Source organism: Sturnus vulgaris, chromosome 5, assembly GCF_052056855.1.
Source record: "Sturnus vulgaris isolate bStuVul1 chromosome 5, bStuVul1.hap1, whole genome shotgun sequence".
Taxonomy (NCBI): Eukaryota; Metazoa; Chordata; class Aves; order Passeriformes; family Sturnidae; genus Sturnus; species Sturnus vulgaris.
This window is the reverse complement of record NC_142247.1, coordinates 16065573-16085586: the sequence shown is the minus strand read 5'-3', so window position 1 is coordinate 16085586 and position 20014 is coordinate 16065573. Positions and strand designations below refer to the sequence as shown.

Here is a 20014-nt window from a genome sequence, read left to right as displayed (position 1 = left end):
AGCAGCATCACTACTACTGACACCTGAGTGAGTGCCTACATCTCTATTTTTCTGTGCTGAAGCCAAAACCCCCAGAAACAAATAAGAAAAGATGATTTAATCCCAGTTCTGTACTGGGACACATGGTCTTTGTTATGCCCATTCTTGCAGACAAAATAAGAACAGACAAAGCCTAATCCCATTAACTTGTCTCTCTTGGCAAGGGAAAAAGAATGAGGAGGCTCTCTCATGCCTTTAGCTTGAAGATTCTTCCATTAAAGCTATGCAAAGTAGTATTTTGAACGTGCAGTTACAAAGAGGGGAGCTTAAAGCAAAAAGCATATGAACAAAAAAACCCCTAAACCCACAAAATCTTTCAGGCAGAAACATGAACCAGCATTTGGGATTGTCATTGCAGTCTTTTAGACTTCCCAGCCAGTCTGGCCCTTTATAGATAGTCTAAACAACATAATTCTTCACTTAATTACCAAGGCTTGATTCTTTTGTTTTGTCTTATTCTGAAAATAATTAAGTTCTTTTAATTTATGCACACACATTGCTCCGAGAAAATAAGAATTTTGTAATGCACTTTCCACAGCAAAAGATTTTTCTTGGAGTAAATTAGTTATTAAAGCAGAAGAAATCTACAGAGCTCTGTGAATGTAGTAGAAACATAATTAAAATCAGGAAGAAATATGTTTTAAAATACATATGGTAGTGATACAGATCAAACCAAATGAACTCTTTAATTTGTATCTAGCTCTGTAGCCTGGGTGTGCTGACAGAAAGCCCACATAAGTCAAAGGGAGCCTTTTTACCAGGTTTATATCATTGAAATTAAACATTCACCAGCCAGGGACCTGCAGCAAACCTCATTATGGCCCCAGGAGATCTCACGGCATTGAAGCTACTGCAGAAGATGAAGAGCTGTCCCCACTCAAGTCAATTTACTTTTGCCACTGATTTTAAAAAGCACCAGGTTTTTACTCTACACTTCTGGTAACACTTACTATATCTTCTATGTTAGGGAATAAAACCTGAACACATTTTAAAAGGGATTTTCAAAATTTTCCTATGGAGTTCCTGAAAGCCAGCACACATTACTTGACTAATGTGAACCAGTAGGTCTGCAAGAAGTGGGCATAACATCATTAGAAAATGACGACTTAAATCCTCTGTTAGTCATATTTAGAGATGTTAAGACCATATTTTTAAGTTCAGCCCAAATGAGGAATAAAAACCTTCATTCTAACTCAACTGTTATTATTATTCAGCTGTTTTCCAGACAGCATGACCAGAAAGGTTACCAAAAAAGCAGCTGCCATTACTGCTAAGCATCACCTATGATCCACTGCATAATTCTGGATGTAATCAGCATCCTGAAAACTGCAGGGCTCTCAAATACACAAATCAATGAACCAGAGAACATCAGGAAAAGCACAGACACACTTAATTGCTTCCTGGAAGATGTTATTGCCTTTATCCTGTTGGAGTTATGTACCTAAATCTCTTATCAGTAGATGAAAATGTTCTTTTAGTTTGTACTAAGTTAATAAACGTCATCATTCTTTTGCTGAATACTGGTATATGCTGCGGCCTGAAATACTGGCTTCCCACAGGAGAGGAAATCATTGATGCAAAGCCTGGTACTTCCCTTGTATCATTTATTTTTTTGAAATATCTACAGATATTTTTTAAATAGGCTAGAAGAGGTTCAGCCCTTCCTTCCGTCCAAGCCCTTCTTTCAAGGTTTTCCGTTCTATCTATTTGTCTACAAATATAAGAGATTTAAGTTCTAATTACTGAGGTTATAGAAGTGACAGAATTCCTTCAGGGATCACCACCTTCTTTCCAAAAGAAACACGCACACAAAGCTAGCCTCAGAGCATTTCAGCAAGTACTTTGCCCAGTTCAGATGCTGAGAAAAAAGGTAGATCAGTGTCTAACAGCACCACCTGGTGACTCCTGCCAGAATAAAGCGACCACATTTTTAGATACAGCTTAGTATGCCGTGCCATTAAACCTTTTCTATTCAAAAATATTACTCCATGGTTTCGGCAGTCAATTCATGAAATCAAACTTAGGCATGAGTCCAAATGTTTGCAGGTCTGGAGCTGAATATACACGTATGAATCCTTTGTGCAAATTTGGAAAAAAATCAAACACAGCCAAGTAGTTCAAGCTGATTAAACAGCTACAATTTAATGTTAACTGCCTGAAAACTGATTCACTGCAAAAATGCCGTTCTCGTGGTTACAAGATCAGCAGATACCTTTGGTAAAACTACCTCCATATTATCTAAATGGCATGTACTGTTCTATTGTATTGTGCATCTACTGTACTATTACTGCACAGAATACAACATACATAACACAAGACAAGAACTACAATCTCTTTGATCTTCTTTTTCCCCACTTTTCATCAAAAGACCATGTGCCAAAATATTTCATACGAACTCTCAATATTCTGTTTTGGAAAAGCTGCAATGCTATCCCATAAAAGTCATAATTAAAGGGTTTATTATTTCTGTCATAATTTCCCTGTAACAGGCTTCATATCGAATATTCTCTGTTGGTAAGAGAATAGTGCCCCATGTCTTGCTTGTGTTGTTATAGGAGCAAAATGAAGTTCATCTTTGCAACCCGGTCCAAAAAAAAATAAAAATAGGAACACAGAAGATGCTTTTTCAAAAATTTTAGGTGAAAACTCCATTTTCCACTGAAATATAATTGAAATAGTATTTCTGACCCACTAAATAAATAACCCAGTTATTTAAGACACTTGTAAAAATCAAAAAATCTTTGAATTGAAGTCTGGCTTGTGAAGAATTTTGTCATCAACAGGATAAGAAGAATTACACATTTTGTAGAAAGGTTCCTCTTTTCAATCTTGGCAAATTCAATTGGTTCTTTTAAGGAACTGTTGAGCATGACTTTTCAGAACTAAAGCAAAGGCAGCAACTTACGGTTCGGGTGTGTAGAGGGGATCTGAGCCGTGCCGTATGTACTGAGTGCAGTGAAAGACTCTGTATGCTAAGCCAGCTAAAAAGTCACGGGGAGACAGGTACCCAGCAACTGGTCTCACTGTGAAGCCAGACCTTTCTGAAGTGAAAGAGATAATAAAAGACCGTATTACATAGATCACTCTATCACTTTCTGGTGACAGATCTGCTGTTAATTATTCTACCAGAAGCATGACATAAAGAATCTTGACGATCACCACCCATCATTTTCAATTATTACATTCAAGAAGTATTTTGCATTGCTAGCATATGTATCATGAAAGCAGCTTGAGGTATTTCAAAGTTGGTCTGAATATCTTTGTCTAGAAAAAATTGCAAAGGTACCATAGTGACGTTTGTAGAATTTTTATGTCTGGTACCAAATGGGAGAGAAGTTTCCATATTGGAAAACGTGCAAAATACATTAAAAAACAAACAGAACAGAATAGGATTAAAACAAATCTGTCCTTATTTTTACAGATAAAATATGTTTTGTGTCAATAAAATACTGTTTTTTATAACTGAGGTCCTCACTGAAATATTTAACAGTGTTATTTTTTTAGATTAGTCCCAGAGCGAAACAGCTTCAGACTCAGTGACTTCAAAAAGTATGTTTCTCTCAAAAATTCATTCTTTATTCTTTCAAAGTTTTTACACGACAAGGTTACAAGCTTTTCTGCAACAGGTATTACTACCTGCTCTATGTAGTCTGAAAATATATTTCTGAAAGAAGTGTGAGATTTTGAATTTCTAGCTAGGGAGAAAAAATCTGTACAATTCGGTATCAATCCTTAGAGATCGTAACACAGTACATGAGTGACACATAAGGACACAATCAAAGTAAAAGAATGATGAGTCAGCTATTAGTAAATGCAGGTTTTCACAAACAAGAATTATGGATGAAGCACAGGCTGAGGAAAGTAAGCTTGTCATTACAAATTATGTATTTCCTTTAACTTGTCCATATATATATTTGCTAATTATTCTCTTACCAGCACATAAGTTGGGTTTTTTTCAAACACACACCTTTATAATATTTCAGTTCCTGAGTAAGAGGTTTAAGAAACAAATACATATATCTAAAAGGACCTTTGAGAAGAAATTAAACTCTTAAATTAACACTTTCGTGGCTTTTCCTCTAGAGCTGAACACAACTCCATGTCTGCCACATTGTCCACATGGGATACATTTCCATTACAAATGAAAAATGAGAATTTATTTTCAAACTTAAATATGTAATACACTGATCCTTTAAAAAATAAAATTAAAGAGAAGCACCACATCACCTACAATGTCCAACACATCTTTTTCAACACACAAATATAAGGACTAGCTTCATTAGGTCTCGAGCATTCAGGAAGCCTCAATTCATCAGGCTGCACAAGTGTGCCAAACCTGCTCTCCTCCTTAAATTCAGTTATCTTGGCATTTGACTCCCTCTTTTTCCTGCCTGGATATTTGGGGGATGCCAAGTGCAGTTATCAGAAGTCCCTATCTGTGGCAATGAGAGAGTAGCTCTAACTCAGCTTTTCCTTTTCACCATACCAAAGGATTTTCTCCCTGCACAAGATAACATCGTGCTTTACATGTTCAGCTGATGCCTTTCTCTCCATTTCATACCTGCAAATATCTATATAAAACTGTCTTGACTCAATAAACTCTCTGCCACAGAGAACTCCAAAACCAGAATGATACTTTAGGCTAAACCAAAGGCCACTGACAATGCTGAGTCTTTTCACTCAATGTGATTTGTACTCCATATTAACCAAAAAAAAAAAGTGTTTTCATGAAACCATATCTACTGATAAACCAAATATGAATCTTACCTTTAAGAAAAATAGAAACATCTTCCAACTGAGGAACATTATCTTCTCTGTATCCACAGTACTTGCTCAGCAGAGGGAAGTTTTTTAAATATTCACGACAAGCATGGGTGGGATAAAGTTTACTGAGTTCCCTAAATACTACCCCCCAAGTTTTAACTTCTTCAGCTGTGTACTCCACTCTGGGAATGGGCTGACCACTATTGGAGAAAAAATATAAAATACAACTGAATACAACCTGACTGTAGACAGATGGTAGATAGCAACATTTCCACAAAAAGTTATATTTAAATAAAGGCAAATGAGACTATTGAAACTATTTGAATTATTTTTAATTGACAGCTTGATGTTCCTTCCTTAGTATTATTTCTTGATACTATAATGTACTTATTCTATCATTTCCTTAAGAACTGTGTTTCTTACTAAGCAATCTCATTACTTCTTAATCTTGTTACGTATCACAGTGGAAAGATGGATTTCTTATATACCATGTTCCTATACCAGACTGATATTTCTCCACTTGCTGCCACTGGTACCTTTGCAAGTGGATGGCTGAAGATCCTGATTCAGTCTAACGTGTAGATTGAGTAAGACCTTCAGCAGACTGCATTCTCTATCCATTCTTTAAAATAAATTATATTCACGCAGTATCAAATGCTGGGTGAAGATTAGGCAATTATATAGATGCTTAGAACTGTATGGATCCAATTTAAAAATGTGTATTTATTGCTTAGAGAGTTGCTTACATGTACAGATACATTTGGAACCTTGAATTCATGCAGGAATACATTATGAGAAAGCTCATCTCAGAGCCAGACCCGAGCCGAGAGGAAATGAAGCCTTTAAATACATCTCTCCTTTAGTTTTAAGTCTGCCCTGTTCCTCTGCCCCCTCCCGCTTGCACATACGTACAGACATTGGAAGGCAGGAGACTTCCAGGCTACCTGAAAATCTGTTTCTAACACACAAAATTTGCCTTGAGTAGTTACAGTTAATTCAAAACTGACTGACAGTGTGAACATTGCAAAGAGCTCCTTCCAACTTGCATTGCCTTGTGGTTAGCTGTAAGGAATTTCTCATGGCATGGTCATGGACCATCATCTCATGTCATTCATTGCCCCTAGAAATGTTATAATGTTCCTCTAGGTTTAATATTCACAATCTAGAATATGTAATCTCTGCAATCTGCCTTCTCCTCAGGCATCTTCTGCCGCACTGTAACGATATTCAGCTTGCCAAAGGGATTCACAGCATCCTCCTCCGCTCCATCAGTCCTTATCTCTCACTGTCCTGCCACAGGGCTGGCAACACGGGCACTCTCAGCCCAGTGCTGCAGCTTCCCCAGTGCCACAGACACAGCTGGACAGGCATGTCAGGCACAGGCAACCCCGCTGCAGCAGGAGAACCGCAGTGCTGGGCTCTTGCTGGCAGCTGTTGCTCAATTCATAATCCTGTCTCCACTGTACAAGTTAACAAGGAATAAGCCCTCATGTCATATTTGATTGCTGCTATGCAGTCTCTACATGCACAAGAGAGGATCATCTGCCCTACATTCATTGTGGTCGTCCCCTCATCTTTATTGAAAACTTACCATTTAATCCCCTTGCCTTTCATGATATCAAAGGATTTTGATCCACAGCAGTTATCTGTCAGTCAAAGGCAACTTTGTATGAGGTGCTCGTACTTGATAGGGACGGCTGAATATCCAATACATGCACCAGCTCCCTGCCAGCCACTTTTGCAGACATGACAAGAATTGCAACACATTTAGTGAAGTATTTCTCATCTGCAGAAGCTGCACTGGGTCTGTGCCCATCCTGCAGTGGGAGACAGTCCTTCAGGTCTAGTATCTGTCTTCCCTCTTAACACTTCATCAGCCTTAAGCTGCCTCTCAGCTCATGAAAAGCACAGCACAGCTATTCTGAATTGTGCCATACAAGATAGATACAAGCAAGTTGCTACTCCATGCACTTGGGTTTGTCAGAATACCCAGCCTCATCCCTCCTCCTCAGGCCTGACCTCTACCATGGATGCTACCAGTGTGGGTCAGCACTGGCACATTGAAGAGGAAGATATGTTCTACCAGTGGAAAAGCTCATGTTTTATTTAGCCTGTCACTAGAAAGGCATAAACACAATCAAGGATTTGAAGCTGGTTCACTGCTCTCTAAAAGGTTTATAACTTAGTTATTGTTTCAATTAATTCATTAGTACTGAAGTAAGGTTCACTGAACATTAATTCCTTAATAGGCTTTATGCCTAGGAGAGCTGATCTTATTTCCAGCTGATCATGATACTGCTTTCTTTATAGAGAGAATCAAAGCAGCCAGATTTGTGGGAGGATCTATGCCTTTTTCCCTCAGCTCTGCAAACTTCTTATTTCTTACCTTCCTATTTCAACATACAAGACCCACCTTGCACTCAAACATTTCAATAAATCATGGAAATGGCCAATCTGCATAGCCAGTTGCCTTGTGGTTAAGACGACTCTACAAGCTAACCTAATCTGAATTTTTATTTCTCCTTATTAAAATAGGGTCTTTCCATTTTGCCATGGTCATGAGCTATCAACTCATGTTATTAATTCCCTCTTAAACATCTTATGTTTCCTACAGATTTAATTTTCTCAACACTTTTCCAAACCCTAATCAGTCTCAAAGGACTAATTAGCAAGATTAATGCATTTTCACTATCTTTAGGATAGAAGCTAAGTGAAGGAGGGAGGAATATGGTTTTTTATGGCTTTTTTGGTCCATTTATTTCATACAGCTGATCCTCACTGCTGTGCTCTATTAACATGTCTTTTCAGCCAGCAAGCTCCAGCAAATATCTGCTCCTCCAAGTTCCTTGGTAATGTTTTTCTCTCTCTCTCTTCATTACAGACACCAATTTATGTTCAAGGAAAGTAAAGCATCTACCACTATAGAACAGTAGAAATTCATAAAGAAAATGCTGATCTGAGATTTTCAACTCAACTTTTTATGGAGCCAATTCCTTGCAGCCAAATCTCTGGAGCTTTTTAAGGAAAAAAATGTGGGTTGTTGGTTTTTTTACAATGGAAAATGAAAAGCAGAAACTCATCAAGCCTCAGTAAGTGATTAGGAAAGTCACTTGCCTGGAAGACACTGAGAGATGTTTATTCCCCAAGGAGACTAGCCCTTGTAAAAGAGCTGTTCCTTTAGTAGAAATAAGTAAATAGTCATTAGACAACAGAAGAGAGTGTGATGCGACTGTGATGTAGTGTCAAGACATCTATAGTAACTCTCAGCTCCACAGCATGGGTAGCAGAAAGAGCCCAGCTGTAGCAGCACAGCTTTCCCTGAGCTGATTTTCCTTTCCTTAGCATGGCTTGGGCTGTCTCCCTGGCTTGTCTCTCCATGGATACCCAAACTGACTGTACAGACCAATGGATGCAGCACAGCCCTGGGGGTAAGGACAAGCAGTGCAGGAGACCCGAAGTATGAATGAGATTTTTGACACGTTAGGTAACTGTCCTAAGCACGGGTCTCCCAGTTTTTCTGGTTCCTGGCTAAGAGTATTCGAAGCCTCTTATTTTCTTTCTGCTTATAATAATAGGACAAGTTTGAAATCTTTTAAAGGTTTGAAAAGATAAGTGGAACAAAGGAGTACATCTGAACTGAAGTCCTCAAATAACTTCTGGTTTGGATTGCATAGTTTTTGTAATGTGCCTGCAAAAACGTTCTTAAGCCTTCAAAATCTGAAGTAGGAAAAGGTTTTCCTTTCCTTTATTTATTTTATTTTATGGAAATATGCAGAATTACTTTATGTTATTTTGCAAAAAGTTGTTTCTCTTCTGGTTTCAGGGTGGAAAAAAAAGGCACACTTTGAAGCAGAAGACCAACTACTGCTTAGCAAACCAGCTGCATCACCTTTCCAGCAATTAGGCAGCTGAGAGGGAGCAGGAAGATCTTACCAGCAAGTTCGCAGCTGTGAAATGCACGGCACTACTGCTACCATCATGGATAAATGGAGAACTATCCCTCTTACTGAAAGAGCCTAAGAGCACTCACAGCCTGCCCCCATCCACAGGTATCCACTTGACATTTCACACTGCAGTAAATGCTAGGCAAGAAACAGTAACTTCACTGCAAGCATTAGACTAAAAGAAAGATAAGAAATCAATCAGCTTTAAACAAACGTTCTAACAAAAAAGCAATCTCAATTTACATTTGAAAGCTGGCTAAACTCAGGGCTTACCTGGGCAGCCTAGAAAGCTTCTCTACCAATAAACACCTGCCCCAGCAGGCAGCAGCTCAGTGTGCTGGATGGATGTCAGCTAAACAAACACCAGTGTGGGCAGAAAGAAAGGGGAAAGAACACTAGCACCTACACAGTGTAAGTCTGGTAATAGCTTAATGACTTGCAGGGGACAAAAGTAAAGGAAAAATATATACAGAATTATATGGTCACAAAACAGACTTAATCCTTCTGTCCCTCCAGCCTTCTGCAGGCTGTATAATAGCCTTATACTGAAAAACCTTCAAAAATTCAGTTTTGACTTGATTTCTGACAGGCTGTGCCTCCCATAAGTGGAAAAAAAAAATTTGCACGTTTCATATTCTTAAACCATGTAGGTAGAAATCTCAAAGGAGAAAAAATGAAAACCCTGAAGAAGTGTAGAGAAGAAAATGGAAAATAACATGAAATTAATATGTTCTTTCTCTTGAGAATGAGGGCTTAAACCTGTTGCAAATAAAACCTAGAGTAGGATTAGAACTAGTTGAGTGCTTCTGTGACAAGAAAATTGCAACACAATAGGTGTTTGTAGGTAGAACGGCAAGTTTCCTAACTTCCAGGGACTGTAGCAAATTGAAAATACCGATATTTGAAATGGGGAATAAAAAATCAGAATGAGAAAACACTTGCAGTGTACTTGTGCACAGCCACCAGCTTCTGTAAGTACACAGAAATGCACTGACTAAATTCTAAGAAATTTCGAGCTGTATTGGTAAAACCGATAAATGGCATTTTGCAGCATCCAGTAGAATCATACAATTACGAAGGTTGGAAAAGGTCTCCAAGATTACCAAGTTCAACTGTTAACACAACAGTGCTATGTTTATCACTAAACCTTGTCCAAAGTGCCACATCCAAACACCTTTTGAACACTTCCAGGGGTGGTGATCCAACCACTTTCCTGGGCAGCCTACTCCAACGCCTGACCACTCTTTCAATAAAAAAGTTTCTTAATAACCAGTCTAAACCCTTGTGCAGCTTGATGCCATTTCCTCTCATCCTGTCATTTGTTATCTGGGAGAAGAGGCCAACCCCCACCTCACACAACCTCCTTGCAGGCAGCTCTAGAGAGTGATAAGGTCTTCCCTGAGCCTCCTTCTCTTCAGACTAAATAACCCCTGAGCCACTCCTCGTCAGACTCGAGTTCCAGCCCCTTCACCATCTCTATTGCCCTTCTCTGGACATTCTCTAGCACCTCAATGTTCATTTTACAATGAGGGGCCCAAAACTGGACACAGGACTCGAGGTGTGGCCTCGTCAGTGCTGAGTACACGGGAGAATCCCTGTCCTGGTCCTGCTGGCCACACCATTTCTGATAAAGGCCAGGATGCCTTTGGCCTTCTTGGCCACCTGGGTACACTGCTGGCTCATGGTCAGATGCCGACCAGCACCTCCAGATCCTTTTCCACTGAGCAGCTTTCCAGATAATTTTCTCCCAGCCTGCAGCACTGCAGGTTGTTGAGACCCAAATGCAGGACCTGGCACCTGATTTGTTGAACCTCATGCAATTGGCCTCAGCCCAGTATAGAATGTGTATCAAAATAAAATAATTTTGGGGTTTAGTGAGCTCTTCCAACTATGTAGGGATGCGAGATATGTGTGATTCAGCAGCGCATCAGTTGGTCAGTAAGACATGCAAATATCTGCAAAGTATTTCCCGAAGTTTAAGCAGCTGTGAATAAAATGCTAAAAGAGAGAGTGCTTGCCTTTCAAATGCTTTACTTGCCTGTAGCTATATAAAAAATGTAACAGGATTCCAAGCATCAGGTTTGTAATTTATAGCCTACACTAAACTAGTCAAAGCTTAAAGGATGACTTTGTCTACTGTTAAACTTCATCCTACAGAATTAAGTAGAGCATGAATTCTAACTAGTCAGCAGCACAGGGAAGAATTATGCCAGTACTTACTATTTATAGCTCATGGCAACATCCACAAAGTACTTTCTTCTCTGTCGGTAGACATTGTCTTTAAATCCCTTAAGCAAAGAAGAAGAGAGTAATTTACAGTAAGGACATAAAATTAGCTGTAAGAATTATAAAATAAATCATTAAAGTGTTTATTTTACTACTTAGTTGCATTGTATTTTGATTAACACTGTCGACTGGACTGCAAGAGAAAGGATTTTTTTTTCTTTTTTTTCTTAACCAGAGTTCCACAGGAGTTCTTTCAAGAGAGTTTTGTGCATAGGTACAGTCATTCATCCGAGATGTTGAAAAAGGAAATTTTTTTCCTGTCCTTTTATCTCACTCACATTTTCCTTGATCTGAACTGAGATCTACTCACAGGTACATAGCACAATAATCTACCTATTCTTAATACATCTCTCTTCACTAGAATCATGCATCTAAAGATCATGTGAAATTCATTTTGAAGATTCCTATTTCAGCAGTTGCCATCTTAACCAACACATTAGGAAATGAACCATCAGCTGGAGGACCAGTTTGAGTTACAAAGGAAGGGCTCTACCTCGTGGGCTACAGTAGGCTCACATCTTTGCCATACTAAGAGCAAAAGAGTTGTATAACACACACATGCTGGCCAGTTACAGCTCTTTGAGCTATTCAAAGTTAGAACAAGATCTCTTCTATATCTATAAAATATAATGACACTTCAAGTTTGGACTACAAGAAGAGAAAACTATTTTCAAAGTAGAACTGCCAACCTCTTGAAGATAAAAAAGGGTAAAGAGTTATCTAAGTTACCCAGTTAGCAGGCCAGAAAGTGCATTTAAATTTCCCCCAGTCGAAGCTGAAAATTAAAATATCTCTTTTCCTTACTGCTCACATAGACAAATGCAAAACACTGAAACAAATGAAAAGATAACATTGCTTAATTTTAAATACTTGTATGAGCTTCCATAAAACTCAGAAGACATTTTACTGCCCCATAACCAAAGCTGTGCTGCTGGGGCAGAGTATGGGAGGATTTCACAGGACTACAGAAAGCCTTCAAACCTTCACTTTCCTACACAGAAAAGCTTCTTTGACTGGCAAAATTTGGTGTAATCTGGGGGAGCCTCCTTGTCTCCTTAATACCTTTTGAGGTAAATGTTGAGTTACTCAGCTGAAGACCATTCAAGAGACCTGGAACATGATGCAAGACAGCTCAGGGGATTTAAAAGCCTGTCAAGTGTAATGAAACTGAGACTGAAATCATTAGCCATTATGGAGTGGGTTAAGGTTAAGCTGCTGAAGTGGCTCTATCCTTACAGGGTCTGTAATAGGATAATTCTCTTTGGTCCTCTGGCACATACATGCCACTGCTAAGGGGCAGGGCCGGCACCCGGAGTGTCCACCTGGAGAGGACAGTCACAGATTCCAGGGTTCTTACCCCATTTCTAACATCTAGCATGCTGCATAGGCTAACAAATGGTGTGTAAATTGTGTTTGTAAGAGTCCTCCCAAGTGTAAAATACATATTCATATAATGCAAATGTCTTTTTTTGTTTTCTGTAAAACTGAAGGTAAATTTTCAGCAGAGTGCTCAAGTATTTAATGAAGGTACCAGCTTAGAACATAAAACAGCATCTAATGGCCCGTCACAGCCATAAACTCAAAGCTGGAATGAGTTGTCTCTACAACCTCTGTTTGAACCAAATTATGGTTAATGGTTGAAGATAATCAACAGGCTTTTCCTTTCAGAGAAAATGTGAATTAAATCCTAGTTTGTTATCAAGAAGCACGTGGTAGAAACCAGGATTCAGGAACGTGCTCCCTGACTATGGGCCCTCAGTATGGGAAGGACTCCCACATGGTAGAGGAGGCTGAGAACCAAGCAAGGTGAGGATGATGATGATTGTGGCTGGTACGTGGGCAGGTGACACCAGAGACAGTGGGGCTGCCATGGAGCTTAGTGATGGTGTCCATTCAGCTTCTGTGCATGGGCTCCCACCACAGCACAAAATGTGTGCAACAAAAAACAAAGGAAACTGCCATCTACAGCTAGAGTTTAATCCAATTCCATTACAAGACAGTCACATGGTCAGATATCTTAATTCAGTGCCTACTTCCCTTCAGCTGGAAATTTCTGACAGTACCAGTTTAATATAGCCTATTTTAGGAATCTATAACTTTCTACCACCAGTATCTTTCAGTCAAGTCATTCAGAGGTAGCAACTTGGATTTATGGAAAGGGAAAATATTTTAACACAAATGCTTGCAATTATTTGCCATCTAAAGACTCAGAGGTTAAGCATTTATAGCCATTAGCCAAAAGAAATAAAACAATAACAACCCCCTTTTTCTATCTTCTGCATTGTGCATTTGACCCTACTACAGATACAGCTTGTGCATGCAGGCTTGTCTCCTGCCACCAGTCAGGAAACAATGAGAGACACCTTCCTGTCTACTGCATTCATCAAAAACATGAACATGTTTCTCTTTTTTACCATATAATTACCTCCTGAGTGCCAAATAATTCCTTCATAATTCTTTCTTCTCTGACACCTATTGACAATAGCAATTCTTACCCAAGAGCTACTTCTAGCAGAACTGAAGGTCATATTGACCTAAACTCTAAAGTTTGAAACCTCTCTATCAACCAATTAAATTGTTTTTAAATGCAAGCAGCACAAAAAGGGATATACTTGCTAAACAATTAATAAGTTTTGTGGAGGGCCTGTATTTTGTGTATCTTTCTACAGAAAAGGACAATGAATTCACTGAAACTACCAAAGAGAAACCATTCCTCATGTTCTGAAAACAATCAGCAGTCAACAGGCTTTTTATTTGACTGGCAAATAACCCGACAAATCATCTACAGGACAATTTTGTGTTACACTTACGGGGTGATCAGCATCCAGCTCAGACCCATACATCAAAACTCTCTGAGAGCATTTATCTAACTCAGAGATCTTCCTGGGGAACCAAGGGACACAATCGAGATCTGTAGGAGACAGAATGCAAATTGAATGTACTGGTACGTGTAAGATCATGGAGATACCTGTGCAAAATATCTGTCAGTGTCTAAACCAAGTGATACAAAAATAGCCTTGCCTTCTTCATCAGTCCAGATGTTTTCTGGTGGATTGAGAGATACTATATTAGTCTGAAACTTGAGCAACTGGATTAGTTCATTAAATTCTTTCTTACTGCAGTCACAGTCCACAAAAATTTCCACCTCTGAATTCCTTCTCTTTGATTTTCGTGATTCAATATGAACCATACTCACGTGTTTTTCCTGTGGAAAGATGAAATAACAGATGAAATACAGACATACCTAGAAGAGTAATACTAGAAGAGTGATATTGGTGGCACATTCCTCAGGAAAGGTTTTCCAATTATTAAAAGGCCTTTTTTACTGAAAGTACTCTCTTTTTCTATTTATAAGATTAGTCAGTGACACATACTAAAACTGATGCAAAAAAAAAACTTACATGGAAAGTAAAAATAAAATTATTATTTTAAATTAAGAAAGCCAAGTAATTATTTCATTTTATCTACCAAAAAAATCTCTTACAGAGGACAGTATAACACAATTTTTTTTATTTAATGAAATTTTACATTTATCTTTGCCATAAATATTTAATTCTGATGCAATGTTAGTTGGCAATTTGCATAATAATAATAATGTTAATTTAAATATAATTGAGTGTGCTTCTTTAAACAGATGTTATTAAACATACTACTTTACGTACCTTACTACATGAGGAAGAAAATATTTTTATGAGAATAAATGTGCATCAATCCTCACCTATCTACTGTGCAATTATCAATAACATGAAGTGTTAACAGTAACATAATTAAAACTAAATTCAATTTATTCTCTATTTCAATATCCCCATCAAACACAAATCATGCAACAAACATCACAGTGTAAATAATTCTAGTATAAAGATTTTCCCATGGGGTCTCTCTCCCATCACAACTACTGGTCTGCCATGGGTATCACACAAGGACAGATAACTATAATGTGCTGTGGCTGACCTGATCTAGTGTCACTGCCTTGCTTCAAGACAGGAGGTTGGATTAGATGGCTGACCTCCTATGGACTCCAATTTTTTCTTGCTAGACAGAAACTATCTGTTACTTTTCACCACTATTCTTGCACTTACTCAGTGAAGCCAAAACAATATTTGCTGACTTCCAAATGGGAAGAAATTAATTTCTGTATTTCCACTTGCCCACTATATTTCACATTAAGGTCTATTTCAGGTGGATGTCTCCTCTGGTAGAGCCAACCAGCAGTGTCTGTTTTTACACCTCTGGATATACAGATATAGTTCTTTCACTGGCACGCTCCATAACTGTACATACAGTGTAGCAACCCAATCACATAACAAATTCAGTTTTGTCTTCCCTAGGTTCAGTTGAGAACAAAACCCTGCACTCCCTCCTGCAGTACTTAAATTATTAAGTGACTACATGGATGGGGGTGCATATCCCTGCCACATCCTCCAAACACATTTTAAGAGACCACAGTGAGTTCTATGCCTTTTCCAAAGAAGGGGTAGCAGACGTTTAAATCCAGAATTTCAGGTATGAACCCACACGAGGATTTCAGCCAGGCTGCAGTCAGACACTTAACCCTTGGAGAACAGCTGCATTGAAAACACAGCTCTTACTGCAACTTCTGTTCACTCACTTAGGCTTCCCCTCTTTGTCAAACACTCTTCTTCCTGGCAGAGTCACTCCTGTGGGTCTAACTCACTTCTTTTTTCTCGCCTGGAGAATCTATATGTCTAATCTACACCAGCCTTGGGAATCTGCTCCCAGAGCTAGCTGCTATGATTGAGGGCTGGTAATGCCCAGTGATCCCACACTTACATCCCTCTGAAGGTTTGGCCTGAGAGGCAGGTCCAAGCCACCTCCTAACTTCCTCTTCACTGCACAGACTGAACAACCTAAGACTTTTATCATGCTGCTTAAATGATCCTCAGACACACCTCCAAGCATTCTGACCAGGAGTCTGACCTACAAGCACTGATTGCATGGGGATCCATGTGGGAACCAATACCTGACAATTTACATTCCAGTTAGACACATAAAACCCTGACCCTGCAAACACTTCAAAGCATCTCTAATTTCAAAACCAAGCAAGGCTGCCACCAGCATCACCTGACTGTATGTAACTTAGATTCCAAACTGCTCTCTGAAAGTGCCTCCTTTCATTGTGGCCTGCACAGACAACTTCAAATCAAATTTACAGTGTTCAGAAACCTAAAGTGAATCATGTGAACATCAGCATCACTGTCAAACTTTATTCCAGAAAACCCTTTACAAGCCCAAAATGCTTTGTTCAATGGTCCATAAAATTTTAAGTTACTTTTATTCAGTTCTGCAGAGCGAGTGTAGTTGTACTCTATTGCTCCTGCCACGGTCCATTAGATTGATACAACAAAGAGCCTGACCTCAGTAGCCATCCTCAGTCCAGCCAGCATAAATGATTTGTAAGCGTTACCTGGAAGAGTCTGAGAGCTTTCACCAATCCACCAACTTCATTCTTCAAGGAAAACACCACAGCTGTCTTTCCACCTTCAGAAGCAGATTCACTTTTCCCATTTCCCTTATTGCCTTTCTTCTCCTCATTTTTCCCAGAATTCGATCTGTTTAGCTACAAACAGATAAAAGACATGATCATCTCAGATGAAAACAGGCATTCCCTGCAAGAGAAATTCTTGTTTGAAAATAGCTGAACAGAACCTATCCTGGCTTAATTTGAAAGAAAAGGTTGTGTGTTTACTTGAAATCAGAATCACAGGTGAAAGGCAGCTGCTAGAGATTCTATAAGAGGCCAGTCCACACCAAAAAAAAAAAAATCTAAGGAAAAGCATAAATGCATTACAATATTATTTGGGCAACACTATCATTAGAAGTAAATGTGAAGCAAATGGAGACAGTCTAAATTACTGGTAAAACCTGCAGATCTGTTATTGTAACCTGAATGCTGCTGCAAAATCACAGGGATGCTACTCTAACCTGTACTGGTCAATTTATGAAGATGTGCACTGGTCTGTATTTTTGTATTAACCATTATTATATTTAAAGCCAAAACTTTATGTTCTCTGCTGCAGTACAATTAATGTTATCATGTAATGCAATTCCTCCTGAGAAAACAATACCTCTGTTGATTATACAAACGAGAACAGAAGTACTTAGACTGCAACACAGAACATCAAGCTGGAAGGGACCTCAAGGATCATCTGGTCCAAGTTTTCTTGGCAAAAGCATGGTCTAGACAAGGTGACCCAGCACCAATCCAGCCAAATTTTAAAACTGTCTAGTGTTGGGGAATCTGCTGCTTCTCTCAGGAGATGATTCCAATGGCTGATTGTTCACATTGTGAAAAACTTTATATACCATAGAAGAAGAGTTAGCTGAGGAATTCAAAAAATACAGCAAATTACACCATCCTTGGCCATTCTTACAGTCTTCTCACAATCTGTGAGTCCAAGACTGCTTTAAATGAAATTTCAGTCAGCATTTTCCAAAAAACGTCATTTTATCAGCTTAAATCTTGTTGAGATGCCAACAGTACAGCCTCTATAGATAATTTTTATGGCATTGACCATGATTTTCAAAAAGCAGCCTGCATTTTCTGATACCTAGACTGTTACTAGTGGAAAAATTAAGTCTCCAACAAGATGCTGTTTTGTTACAATCCATAAGAAATATGAAAATAGACATAAAAAATACACTATTTCAATGTTTCAAATAGATTAAATTGTCCTTCAGTAATTTCTAAAACAGCTTACAGAAAATAACTTGAAAATTCAGCTTTTTAAACAGATCTTTTAATACTCTTTAAATGGCTCAGGTGGAACCAACAATGTTTAAACTAGGTACAGGACATACGAGGAAGACTCTGTGGTCTTTTCTCATCATTTATTAGAATACAAGTAAACAATCTGGAAAACCAATTTGTTTGCAGAATGATACATGAATGGTTTCACACATGTTTATTTTTTAGCAATTGAGCTTATATGATTCTGTTCCTACCAGATATGGTAGGAGGTTTGCCCCGGGATAGTTTATGGGGAAGGTCACTTTTGTTTTAACTTCAGCAATATTTGGGTTTTGGCAGAGTCCTTTTCACATGCAACAAAGCACACAAACCCCGCATAAAGTGACAAAGGTGCTGCTTTTACAGCATCTGTGAAAATGTCTATGTGCTGCTTTCTAGAGGCTTTGTAACCGTGATCATGGAGTCAACCGAGCATCTGAGAATCTCAATACTGTCAGTTCCTCTGGAAAACAAGGGCACTCGGCACTTCCCAAGCTTGTCACAAGTTCCCTTACACTCTGAAGAGATCATTACTCAAAGTAATTATTAGCCACATTCATTAGTACACTTCATAATTAAACAGCGACTAACAGACCAACTTTCCTAATGCAAATTAATTACCTGGAACAAGTGCCAGTCCTCAGGAAAAGAAGACATTTACAGCAGAACTCGGTGAAGAAAGTAACTCATATATAAAGACAGTAAAACATTTTACTCAATTCAATGTTTTCAATAGAAGCTGAGCATGTAGAAACAGAGATAGTCCACGTTTTACTATAAAGACAATAAAGACTATAAAGACAATAGTCGGCCAATTCAGAACTGGTACAAGCCCGTATATTCTGCTGTTTTTACCCAAGTGATAAACATCTTCATCTGTTACAATATTTTATAGTAATCAGTCTTCATAATCCTAAACATTTCACGTATTCAGAGCAGGTTGCCTTATTTAGTCACACATACACTTACCTGTTAGCATACAGAAATTTATCCCATGCTAGAAAACACCCAAGCACCTGTTGCACCCATTTCTATCTCCTGGCAGAGAACCATTTCTATCTCCTGAGTTTTTCAACAGTGCCCGGTGTTCCCACCTGTCCTTGCACCCCTGCCGGGAACGCAGCAGCAAATCCACCGGCACCAACGCCGAGCGGGGGCTCTTGAGTCCTGCCAAAAACGCTTTACAGATCGTGCTGGGAGGCTTACGAGTGCCCTGAAAAGGCAGTCTCTGCTGATGTATACAGCCCGCTGGACTAACCAAGCACTTCCAAAATCCAAGCATTTAAAACCATCTGAGCCGGACCCGATGCTTTTCTATTATTCCAGTAGCAATACGGTTCATTTCTGCAGTAAGGATTTTACTGCTAACGAAACTTTTTCTGTTCTTTATGACACTTTTAAGGCAGCGTTTAGAACGGGGACCGATTCGACAGCACAAGTTTAGTTTCACCGGCCCCTGCAGCTGCTGAGAAACTGCAGACGGGACCATGAAGCCAGGAGCAAGGCGGGGGACGCACGGCTGCCTGGCACCGGGCCCGGGCGGAACCCGGGCGGAACCCGACCCCTCGGCGGAACCCGGGTCCCCGAACCCCCTCGGAGCCCGGCACTTACGGTGAGGCTGCCGGCGGCGGGGCGCTCCTCCGGCAGGGCCGAGTCCAGCGAGAAGCCGCGGCGCGCCCAGTACTTGCTGGAGAACATCATCATGGCGGGCTGCATGGGGCCGGCGGCGGGCGGGGGGCAGCGCCGCGCTCTGCCCGCCTCGCCTCGCCCGCTCCCTTTATACGCCCCCGCCGGGGCTGATGGAAACACGATTAGGGGACACCCGTCTCCGGGTGACGAGAGCCGCCCGCAGGCGGACGCTCAAGGTCCCCGCTCGCCTCAGCAGCCGGGGCGGGACGGGACACCGAGAGCGACCCCGCCGCCTCACGCCGGCAGCAGCCCCGGGCAGGTCCCGCTGCCCCCACCCGCCCTGGGGCTGTTCCTTCGCCCTTCCCTCACACCTGAACCTGCCACGGCCCCTCCGCTCCGGAGCCGGCCCGGCCTCTGCCTCCGCCACGGCAGGGCTCAGGGCACGGCTCAGGGCACGGTTCATGGCACGGCTCAGGGCACGGTTCATGGCACGGCTCAGGGCACGGCTCAGGGCACGGCTCATGGCACGGCTCATGGCAGGGCTCACGGCACGGCTCAGGGCACGGCTCACGGCACGGTTCATGGCCCTGGGAGCAACAAGCTC

The 20014-nt window shown here is 40.2% G+C and overlaps 1 protein-coding gene across 2 annotated transcripts in view; it reads right to left on the bottom strand.

Annotated features, from left to right (window-relative positions):
• TPH2 (tryptophan hydroxylase 2) overlaps positions 1-19532 on the bottom strand; it is a 69380-nt gene extending 49848 nt beyond the window's left edge. Inside the window, exons 1-7 of one of the 2 annotated variants that reach the window (XM_014879069.2) lie at positions 19393-19532; positions 16459-16611; positions 14055-14238; positions 13844-13944; positions 10968-11035; positions 4807-5003; positions 2945-3080 (exon numbers count right to left, since the gene is read on the bottom strand). In XM_014879069.2, coding sequence (XP_014734555.2) covers positions 2945-3080; positions 4807-5003; positions 10968-11035; positions 13844-13944; positions 14055-14238; positions 16459-16611; positions 19393-19497 — 944 coding nt within the window. In that variant the 5' untranslated portion in view covers positions 19498-19532. The remainder of the gene's footprint in view (positions 1-2944; positions 3081-4806; positions 5004-10967; positions 11036-13843; positions 13945-14054; positions 14239-16458; positions 16612-19392) is intronic. The other variant, XM_088164946.1, reaches the window with a different exon arrangement.
• Between the last annotated feature and the right edge of the window lie 482 nt (positions 19533-20014).